This window comes from Heloderma suspectum, chromosome 4 (assembly GCF_057233095.1).
Source record: "Heloderma suspectum isolate Gila_16-S chromosome 4, 16-S_ref, whole genome shotgun sequence".
NCBI classification, from domain to species: Eukaryota; Metazoa; Chordata; class Lepidosauria; order Squamata; family Helodermatidae; genus Heloderma; species Heloderma suspectum.
In genome coordinates this window covers 175,884,215-175,896,053 of record NC_139461.1, presented here as the reverse complement: position 1 = coordinate 175,896,053, position 11,839 = coordinate 175,884,215, and the positions used below count along the sequence as shown (strand labels likewise).

Sequence of the window (11,839 nt, the reverse complement as noted above, 5' to 3'; positions counted from 1 at the left end):
CTCTCAGCCATAAACTTAATTTAAGAGCATTTCTACATCAGGCTGAAATTCTGCAACTTTACTGGGGCTTTCTGCTTCCATTTTAAATGCAGGATCATGACGAGCTCCCTTTACACATGCCTCCCTACCTCCCATCTTCTCCCCTATGTGCATTGTTCTATATGTTTCATTATGCAGCCACTAGATGGTGCTGTGGTCTAGCTCCTCTTATTGCGCAACTTCCTCTTTTCACATGGGAACTCAACATGCTGTAATTTGGTAGCTCATTATCTTCGATCTTTTAAAAAATGGGATAAAGATCATTTACCACCGGAGACGCCCTGGAAGTTGATGACATCATGTAAAGGACCTGCAGACCTCCATGAGTAACCAACCTCAATAGCAGGATAAAAGCCCAGCGTGGAGAAGCCTTAAGTGTCACACAGTGAGTTCTGGTTCCTTTAGATCCCTTTTTTCCCCCTCCCCTGGGGCAAAAGTGAGAATTGGCGATAAAAACAATGGCGAAATCCAGGATTTTAGCATAGCTGTGATAGGACAACAGCATGTTGTCTGCTCACCCCATCCTCATCCCCAGCAAAACAAAAGCTGGCAGCAAAGAAAGACAAACGTTCCTGTCTTTGGTATTCAGTGTGAACCTGGAAGTTCTGAATCCAAACAGTGGTGTGAGTTATACCAGTGTTTCATATCTCTATAAGCTCAACTGCAATCATTATTCTGGAAGTCCTGGAAGCTCATGGGTCTTTTTCAGGACATTTGAGGGTTTAATCCCTTTTCTTTTAATGTACAGATGTATGTAGTTCTGTGTACCTGGAGAATCCCTGAGAAACCACTGACTTGTTTCTGGGTGATACCATTTCGCTTCCAAAGCTGTAGACGCTCAACTATCTGGGCTAATTATTAGGAGGAATGATCGTTGCAAACTTCACTATATTCACAGTACCATTATATTCAACAATGTTGACTCCCAGATAAGTGTATATTGCAGCCTCAGTAGCATTTCCTATCTGAATAGGTAGGTCATGAAGAAATGGTAGGGAATGTGTTCTAGGTTAAGGAACCAGCAGAAGGATAAAAGCAAATGCCACTTTAAAAAACCCAGGGATTTTTTTTAAAGGACTTTGCCTGGCACAGAAGGGACATTCCAGGTGAACTTCTCTTGAAAGAGAGCTCCAGTGGACAAGGTGCCACAACACAGAAGGCCCACACCCTGCTCCCCACTTGCCTACTCTCAAAAGGACACAGAGAAGGGCCTCTAGCAATGGCCTCACCATGCAGACAAGTTTGTGAAGGAGGAAGTGGAATTTCAAGCAGTCCTTGACTAGAGTCCAGAGACCAAGGAGGAGGCAGAACCCTAAACAATGATTGTTCTTATTTCTTACTTTTGTATCCTGCCATTCTCCCCAAGTAGCTCAGGACAGCATATGTGGTCAGGGCCCCTCCATTTTATCATCACAACAACCTTGGGATGTAGGTTAAGCAGAGAGAGAGAGAGAGAGAGAGACTGGCCCAAGGTCACCCAGCAAGCTTTATTGGCAGGACAGGGGTTTGGTCTCCCTGGCCAACATATATTCCAGCTTCCCCTACCTGGGTCCCTCCAGATGTTTTGGCCCACAGCTCCCATCACCCTTGATCATTGGCCATGCTGGCTGGGCCTGATAAAAGCTGTAGGTCAGAGCATCTGGAGGGACCCAATTTGGGGGAAGGCTGATCTATCCTCTGTGCTACACTGGCTATGCATGCTAACAACATTGTAATGTAGGTTAGGCTGAGATTTTAATGTAGGTTAGGTCCTCCTCCTCTACATTTTATCCTCACAACAACCCTGTGAAGTGGGTTAGTGACTGGCCCAAAGTCACCAAGTGAATGGCGGAATGGGGGCTAGAACACTGATCTCCAGTCCAGCACTCCAACCACTATGCCAGACTGGCTCTCCCACCTTTCTGTAAAATACCCAAGTGTCTTAAACTGGGGTCTGGTCCAGCCAGGACCCACACGAACCAGATTTGAGGATACCAGTATGACTCAAGTCCACTTCTGTGAAAGAATGACAGAGTTTATTGATGGGGAATGGCTGAAGATAGAATAAAAGCAAAGAAAGCTTACATGTCCTTAACTCTCAGTTCAATCACTCTGGTTCCCAAGGGAGTGACAGATGCTGTCCAATGGGCTGGTTATCTGAGTGAGTGGTGCACCTTCCCCCTCTCAGATGAGAACAGCTAACAGGCCAATTTGCTCAGGATTTTATAGAGCAAGCCTCACTGAGTTATAAAACTGTCAGGAGGCACACGCATGTTGCCCACCCACCTTTACCAAGGCTTTTCCCTCTTGGAACAGAGAGAGGAGCATCCTTATTAGTTCAAAAAGTACAGGCCATGCAAACAATTACTGTGCGTTGTCTGTTAGTAGCAAAAACTGTGGCCTTCATTTCATTGTATCTGAATGTAGCTATGAGACCCCTTCTAAAATCATGAAAATTGCCAACTGCTCTAGCAAATTAGTGTACTTATGCTGTTAATTACTGCACTAAATACTGCAGATGACTCTGCGTGAATTCACACCTGACTCCCGCCATTCTATTCTGAAACCAAGCACCAGCCAGCTTACAACCAGGATACATGTGTTTCCTCTTCACATGGAGTATACCCGTCTCACAGCAAGCACAACTGGGGGAGATATGACAGGAAAGTACAGGAACCACTTCCACTTCTTTGTTCTTCTAATGCTCAACGCAGCCTTTGATTGGCCACTGGCAATCTTGGTGTATTCTGTAGCTTGTCATTCTGCCATGCTGGACCTAGTCCTCTCTCCCCTTTGGGACATCATTGTATAACATTGGTGGAGGCTTTCTACTGAAAGCTAAGTTTAAATGAGGAATATTTGTCCTGGCCTGTGTTGCATGATGTGATGAGTCAGCATGGGATAAGCTGGACCTAACAGAAAAAATGATGTATCAAGCTTAGTGTAGTATAGACTCAAGCCAAAATGCTCTGGCAGTGAAAACTTTACTCATCGATTTCTGAGGGTCAGAAATAGGAGTCACAATGTACAATTTAAATAATAACTATATGGATGCCACCTTTGGTTTTGTGTTAAAATATATCCTGAAAATGTTGAATAGGCACAAAGTGCACATTGATAAATAAGGATCCCGATGTAGTAGATGTGTACAGTTTATAGTGACATAGTTACAGTGTGATATTATGTAAAGGAGAAAAGGACAGAGGGAACTAATGTAGGAATGAGAAGAAAGAATCTCGAAAGTACACTAAATTATAATTCATTCAGCATAAGGCATTTTGATTAAAATCTCAAATAGGAAATGCAATGCCCCTGATGAAGAATGTAATCGAAATGTGTTGGGATGAATAAATTATAATTTAGTGCATCTTAGACGTTATCTTGTCCTGTTCTTCCATGTTGTGCAAAGCAACTGGCCAGATGTCTTACCACAGAACTGCAACTGACAGGCAGATAGGGATGGGCAGACGGCTTACCTGCCATTCCGGGGGGGGATGTCCGCAGGGGGGGGGGGAGGCGATCAGCCCCTCCCCCCTGGAATCCTGGCTGGTCGGCTCCGCTCCGCGGCGATTCTGCAGAGCCGCTGGCCGGCTCCGAAGCACCAGTAATACGGCCAGCATTGCTATATCATTGGCTGGGCTGATTGACTGCGGACGCAAATGGCATCCACTACGCCATTTGCGGCCGTAAAGGTCTTAGTTTATGGTAAATGCAGCCGTAAATGGCACTCCGGAGCTGGCTGGCGGGGAGGATCCAGCCGGCGAGGATTCCTCCAGGAGGAGGAGGTAAGTCTTCCGATCCTTCACGGACTCTGAAGGCCGGATTCTTTTGAATCTGGACTCACTGGGGTCCGTGGAAGATTTCTTCCCCATCCATACAGGCAGATAACTGCTTACTGAAGAGTATCAAGTATATACAGTTGTATTGATTTGGGGCTGGTGGTTCTTTAAAATGATACGCAAATCTGTTATGGTCCTGTCCCTTTTGTATTCTTGTATGTCTCCCTCTTTGCATTTTTGTGCCAAGGTGTTGGCTTTGTGCAACACTTGCTCTATAACATCTGGCGATGGTTCTTGTTACCAGTAGAACAACTGTGGTCCATATTTCTGCAGTAGTGAAACAGCCTGGGGACACAATTATCTCTATCACACTCATACACATTACATTGCTTTGTAAGTTGTGACATTGCATCAGTATAGCGGTCTCCTTGTCCTTGATCTCCCCAATTATGTCAGTGCTACTGCTTAACAGATCAGGACATGAGGCTGGGAGTTTGCAGAGAATTTGCATGGAGATGCACATATATATAATGGGGAAAACAAAATTTCTTCACCACTTTTTCCAGCATAATATGGTGGGGAACGCTTATCATATTTGCAGAAGACACAAAATTGGGTGGGATAGCTAATACCTTGGAAGACAGAAACAAAATTCAAAGTGATCTTGATTGGCTGGAGCGCTGGGCAGAAAACAACAGAATGACATTTAATAGGGATAAATGCCAAGTTCTGCACCTAGGAAAAAGAAACCAAATGCACAGTTACAGGATGGGGGATGCTTGGCTCAACAATACTACAAGCGAGAGGGATCTTAGAATTGTTGTAGATCACAAGCTGAATATGTGCCAACAGTGTGATGTGGCTGCAAAAAAGGCAAATGCTATTTTGGGCTGCATTAATAGAAGTATAGCTTCCAAATCCTGTGAAGTACTAGTTCCACTCTAGTCAGCATTGTTTAAGCCTCATCTTGAGTACTGTGTCCAGTTCTGGGCACCACACTTTAAGAAGGATGCAGACAAACTGGAGAGGTTTCAGAGGAGGGCAACGAAGATGATCAGGGGACTGGAAACAAAGCCCTATGACTGAGGAGAGACTGAAAGAACTGGGCATGTTTAACTTTGAGAAGAGAAGACTGAGAGGAGATATGATAGCGCTGTTCAAGTACTTGAAAGGTTGTCACAGAGAAGAAGGCCAGGATCTCTTCTCGATCATCCCAGAGTGCAGGACATGGAATAATGGGCTCAAGTTACAGAAAGCCAGATTCCGGCTGAACATCAGGAAAAAGTTCCAGACTGTTAGAGCAATACGACAATGGAACCAAATACCTAGGGAGGTAAGTGGTAGTGGGCTCTTCCACACTGGAGGCATTCAAGATGAGGCTGGACAGCCATCTATCAGGGATGCTTTGACTTGGATTCCTGCACTGAGCAGGGGGTTGGACTCAATGGTCATAGAGGCCCCTTCCAATCCTACTATTCTATGATTCTATGATAATGAGCTTTTCCGGATGAGGCTTTTAATTGTGCACTCATCATTCCTCGCTTATGGATGTTTATGGGTGCTTTAGATGCTGTTGTCACCATCTAGTTTTGCTTCCAGTTTTTAAAAGGAATTTCGGGGGGTGGGGAGTTTGGGAGGAGGGGAAATCCAGTATTTTTTGTGAAAGTGAAATAAAGCGCTAGTGCTCAGTAGTGTAGTTGTGTTATTCCGCTATACCACAGCACCACCTAGAGGTTATGTTGTAGAAAGTATGGAAAGGCAGGAAAGGAGAATAATCCATCTAGAGCTCCCATCTTAATTCTGCAACAAAACCGGAAGTAGAAACAGCAGGTTAAACAGCCTAATCTAGAAAAGCTCAATACTTCAATATCCTTGCTTCCCCTTTCTCTCTATCTATAGCCTGCGGCAATATTGAGAACTCTTCTAGAGCGTGAAACAAATTAAGGAAACTGAATAATAAACATTGTGTAGCAGTCTTGTCATATTTAATTAAAAAAGAAGAATGTGAACCTTTATTTTGGTTATTTCCATTGTGCAAACAACACTCTTTGGTAAAACACGTTTTTCTTTTTTTGGAAAACCTCTTTGATATTGCATAGAAAATACACACAAGCAAAAAAAACACCTTTATATATATATACACTTACTTCATAAAAAATAGAATACATCTTGGCAAAAATTACTTCCAGAGTTTGTTACCACCTTATACAGTGTATTGACACCTAACACATTGCTTGACCAAACTTGCTAGAATTTTTTCTTTCATTCTGAAACCTATTCAGTTTGGGGTAGGCAAAATCCCATCTATGCTAAGCTCTTTTGTCATCCCTTGAAGGAGAACGTTGAATTTACTTGTTTGCACAATCTACCACAGACCTCCTGTTTTAATTAAGGAATACTAAGCTTGTGTTCCCAGCTTATAAATATAAAGTTGGCAAGGGTGGCGTGGAGAAGATGGGGGAAAGAGATCTGAATCCCAATAATTAGGATTATTGGAATATAGAATTTAGATGTGTTAAATCTTCAGAATAAACAGCTTTACTTGTGTATATAAGTGGGAAGCAACTGTGTAGGACATTTTTGAGGGTGCTAAGGACTAGGAGGGAGGCAAAAATTTGAAGCAGACTGCTCAACTATGCAAGCACGCCTGTCTGAACTCATGCCATGTCCCAGGAACTCCTGCAACTGCCTCCCCATCTCTAAGGTTTTGTTTTCCCTTTGGGAAAAGGGGAGAACAATAATGCTCTGCAGGGTGTTTTTTTTAATTGTTCTAGCTGAACACTCAAAAGGCCCCATGCACTATCAAGGTGAGCAGGATGGTGATGGCCCATTCCTACTACGGGCTATTTTAGGGCAGCATCCAACGATATCATTCTGCTAGCACAAATGACATTACGCTAGTGGAAACTGTGTTCCAAACTAAAGTTACGTTTGCGCAAGCGTGGTTGAGCAAGAAGTTGTGCATTACGCATGCGCAATCTGTTCTGCAATGGGTAGCACATCCCATTGTGCAACTGGTTGCACAAATCTAATGCACAACTGCTTGTGCAACAGAAAGTTCAGCAGAGCTGCACTAGCACTATTAGATACTACCTTTAGGGTATACACTTGAAAAGGTGAATGTGACAAACAGATGTTTGAAAACACATGTATCATTAGGTATACTTGGAAAAAAGGCGAGTAAGGGCAGACATGATAGAGATGTGCAAAATTATGCATGGTGTATAGAATGTGGATAGGGAGACATTTTTCTCCCTCTCTCATAATCCTACAACCATGGGTCATCCAGGCGGGAGAGTCAGGGCAGATAAAAGGAAGGACTTCTTCACACAGTGCATAGTTAAACTATGGAATTTGCTACCACAAGACATCGCGATGGCCAACAATTTGGATGGCTTTAAAAGCGGGTTAGACAAATTCCTGGAAGAGAATGCTATCAATGGCTACTAGTCCTTATGACTCTATGCTACCTCCAATATCTGAGGCAGTATGCCTATGCGCACCAGTTGCTGGGGAACATGGGTGGGAGGGTGCTGTTGCACTCGTGTCCGGCTTGTGGGTTCCCAGTGGTTAGCCACTATGTGAACAGAATGCTGGACTAGATGGACTCTTGGTCTGATTCAGCATGGCTCTTCTTTTGCTGTTATGTTCTTCTACTTGTCAGAGAGCCAGGATTGGCTGCATGTTCTTTGTGTTGTGGTGGCTGACCAGGTCTGCTGCTGTGTAATGTGTATTAAGACAGCCCAGTCTTAATAGCATTCATATGACCCTCCCTGGTCTTTTTAAAGCTACCAGTTAATTATTGACATGAGAGTGGTGTCTTCATTTAATGTTTGTGAATGTCAGGGAAGTGGCACTTTTCATTGTGACCAGAAAAGACAACTGTATCTCCACCAAGCAATAAAACAAAGATGTTAAGTTCTTACATCTTTTTCTTGCAATTTTGTGAGAGATATACCTTGCTTTGTTTTCAAATCAGGGGAAAAATAACAACCGTTATTTGCCTACCACTTTTGATCACTAAATTACCACCTAATTAATACTTCTAACTAGTTACAAAGAGTCAGCAGAACAATCTTTGGAAAGTGACTGCTCCAGTGTAATAAATAAAGCAAGTGGTTAAGATTCCGATGAATCAAGAATTATGGTCATTTTTGTCAAGATGGAATTATTTCAACAGATTGACAGCTAGAGGAACAAAACAAGGATAGAACATAGCACCATTTTTCCCCCCAAGTTGCAAGGTCTGCAACTGTTTTAAGATGAGGCAGCAGTCATTCTGGAAGTGGTGACACCCAGCGGCATGTATGCATTTGGTTAACGTACTTTGATTACTGTCAGCAGTGCTTTTCCTAGTATGGATAGGCAGACACGGCTATATAGACTATGAAGGTTGTCTGATATTCAATGGCTCCATCGACGCTATAAGACAGAGCCCTGACTCTCATTCTGTATGTCTCTGGCTCTCGCAGAGGCCTGGTTGTGTACACCACTCCTTTCAAGTTCTCATCTCTGAGTGCAAAAGGGATTGTCACATCCTCGTTTACCATGAGGAAACTTGTCCTTGGATGCATCACTCCATCTTCAGTGTAGGCAACTAGTCGGATTAAATCTTGATTGGCAGCAATCCCAAATGGGAGGGATACAAGTTTGTATTCCAAGGCATAAGGGCTCAAGGCACACTCCAGGTCATTGGGTGGGCAGTTCTTGAGGCAGAACCTAAAAAATAAACACAACCATGAAGGCCTATACCATGAGTGCATTGGAACAGTGATAAAGTTAAGCAACCGTGCATTTTTAGTTATATTTAAAATTTAAAATATAAATAAAGTAAATGGATCCAGCTACCAGAGGTTTCTCAAGGCTTCTCAAGTTTGGGAGCTTAGGAGCTTTTTAGGTAGATTGCCAAGGTGACATTAAGCAGGAATTTCACACAATACAGCATAAGACACTGCAAGGTTGTTACTTGCAGGAAGGAACTAAAGACCTACCTATGCTCTTCACAATGTGGCACAATAATTTAGGTGAAAAAGACATGTTACAGGGAAATGGATAGGTGCTGCCAGGCTGTGTCCCCCTGGACACGCGTAGTTGAAAGAATGAGTGACGTGATGTCATTGCATCTTGCCATTTTATGAGCAGCAGGAAAAAGCTAATACGATGTCACATATTACCAATGTGAGGCATGTCAGTGGTGTCTATGCACCTCCCCATAACATCTAATTTGAGCCTCAGTCTCCCCTGTAGTTAAAGTGTGGCCAGCTTTTAAACAATTCACTCTCTTTATAAGTTAGCCAAAAACATGAGGCAGGAAACAACTGTTTAAGACAAACTAAATTGAAGAAGTGTTACCGTCCCTCCCCATCCCAAGTTCAGGCCTACCCACCAAAGATCAGGCAAAAAAAGTGGCCTTTTGGTGCTTCTGACACTTCAGTGAAAGAAGATTCCCAGTCATAGGGCAGCTAATAACACCTTACTAGATGCAATTTTGAGGATTTTCTTGTGGCTTTAGCTTTGATAAGCTGCCTTTTTAGGTGCAAAGGCAAGGCATAAATATTTGAAATAAATTCATAAAATATTACCGCCATGTAAATGTGGTTCATGGATGGGTATAATTCAAGGCATGTTTCTTGCTGTCCTTAGAGATCACAATGGTATATAGATGAAGGACTCACTGAAGGAATGATCATTTTAATAGTACAATCCCATGCATGCCTATTCAGAAATAAGTCCTACTGAGTTCAACATGACTTACTCCCAGGTAAATGTTACAGGATTGAAACCTAAATGCTTTTATAACTTAAAAAACAGCCCCTTGAATTATGCCTGGAAATCAATAGAAAGCTAGGTCATAAGTCAAAGAGTTCCTTAGGAAGTTACTGGAGCAGTGAGTAGCACAAAGTACATTGATGATAAACTTCTGCATGTTGTAGAGATGCAACATGGGAGGAACTTGGGCAGTGCATAATTTGACCACATTCCAGTTGTGGGCGGAGCTGGAAGGAAGAAACTGTGATCTAGCTTAAGGGATATATGTGGACTGGTCTTCTGAATATGTTTGCAATGCTATGTTGTCTAAAAGGAAATCTGGAAAAACTAAGAGGATTCAAAATAAAACATACCCAGAAAGAGGATCTCGCTGATAATCTGGAGGGCAAGGTGTATCTATGCACTGATAGCTTCCTCTCATGTTAAAGCACATGTGATTTGGTCCACAGTGGATGTTCTGTTCAAAGCACTCATCTATATCTGATTGAACAACAAGTTATTTTATCAGATACACAGTAAAAAAACAAAACTCTCCCCACACATAGTCACTGGTTTTTTAGGGACTGTATCTTGACATTCAGAAAGGTTCAAAGGCCTATTCTTTTATTAATTCAATAATAAACTGCAAAAAGCCAGTGTATTAAGAAAGTTGTGTTTATGTTTTATGCTTCTTAATGACTGCAGCAATGTTATTATTGGGGAAAAGTGTTTTGTTGTTGTAAGCACAGGCCGGTTAATTGCTTAGGATACCAATGATCACAGGTGAGGGCAGAAGATATGATCTCCATGTAGCTCTCTAGATGATTTGCAGCAGATTGGCAAGGGTTTCTGACTCCCAAATGTTTAACTACAGCAAGAACAACCCCACCCCCAATATTATGCTGCTGAAACAATGAAAGCTGGGGGAAAAGCCAATTCCTGGGCTTAGTATATGCTCAGAGACATCCTGTTCCTTAATTCTAAGTGTGTATCCCCTCCCTGCCCCCATCTACTATTTTGTGCCGGGCTCTGGTTGGTAGACCTTAGTGTTTTGGCAGAATAACAAACTAGATTCTGCAAGCCTGATATCTACCCACGCCTGACTTAGGGCACATTCCAGTCATCCTATGCATCAACCTGTCCCCCGCCAATGGCAGCTGACCCTATTAGCAGCACACTTGATAGCATGCATAATGAACCAGCTGGATTACTGTAGAACCAGTGACTTGACCAGCGGTATTGGTGCCCCTGAGAGTGTGGTCTGCAATATGGAGAGGGGACAGCCCTTGGCTCCCTAAAAAACACCCCTGAATAAACTATCACAGGAGAGGCTACATTTGCATGAACAAAGAGCCCTCTATTTAAATCATTAATATGGACATTTTCTAGCTACACTTGTCTCAACATTAGTTGAAGTATGCTTATGTAATTTATCCCACAAGGCTGCTTTCCAAGGCACTTGTGAGCTTGAATCAATAGCGAAAATGTTACACTTCTTGTACAATCTTCACTTTTACCAATGTGTTTTCTTACCTTGGCATGCCTTGCCATTGGGCATTACCCGGTAACCAGTCGGGCAGAAACACTGGTAACTTCCTAAGGTGTTTCTGCACTCATGCTGACAAGCATCTCTGTTCTCACATTCATCAATATCTGTAAAAAGCAGAAAACCAAACATGACAGTACTGAGGGGAGGAGACAAACTAACACTGAAAAATCTCTTTGAAGAAAAACTCCAGAAAATAAAATAAATTCTTACATGCATAGAGATGTACCCTAAGCCATATAAGGTTTATTATGCATGGGGGCTATTTTATGAATTTTCCTTAGATACTGCAGTTTAGCAACTCTGAAGAATCCTGTTACATTGAACCTTTTCAGGGTTAGTTACATGTAACTTTTCTTTAAAAAGGCTCCTCGACTATTAGACCGGTATTTCTTGTCAGACTTCTCAAACCAGGCAGAGGGGAGAATCCATAGTTGATACCTTCCAGTTATAGAAATGGTCTGCAGGCACCACAGGGTCACTTGAGAAGTAAGAAGGCAAAAGGATGAGGCCTGTGGTGCACAGTGTCTAAGATTTAGTCAACACAGCTCCAAAGGCTGGCACGGAAGGGTCTGAATTACCAAAGCCAACCTCATCCACGTCTTCTGGGAGCCACTAGTCTGATATATGGCTCCCCAGGGGGAAATCTCTCATTGGGCACAACTCTTCTCTCACACCCTCAATGAGCTCAGCATCTTACACCCAGAAAATTAGACAACACTATTTATTACAGGATTTGGCAACTTTG

The 11,839-nt window shown here is 42.7% G+C and overlaps 1 protein-coding gene across 1 annotated transcript in view; it reads right to left on the bottom strand.

Moving 5' to 3' along the window:
- Nucleotides 1-8,149: 8,149 nt before the first annotated feature.
- The window catches only part of HMCN1 (hemicentin 1), a 349,376-nt gene continuing 345,686 nt past the window's right edge, over nucleotides 8,150-11,839 (bottom strand). The window contains exons 105-107 of the mRNA XM_084848192.1: nucleotides 11,079-11,198; nucleotides 9,920-10,046; nucleotides 8,150-8,516 (exon numbers count right to left, since the gene is read on the bottom strand). Coding sequence (XP_084704318.1) covers nucleotides 8,150-8,516; nucleotides 9,920-10,046; nucleotides 11,079-11,198 — 614 coding nt within the window. The remainder of the gene's footprint in view (nucleotides 8,517-9,919; nucleotides 10,047-11,078; nucleotides 11,199-11,839) is intronic.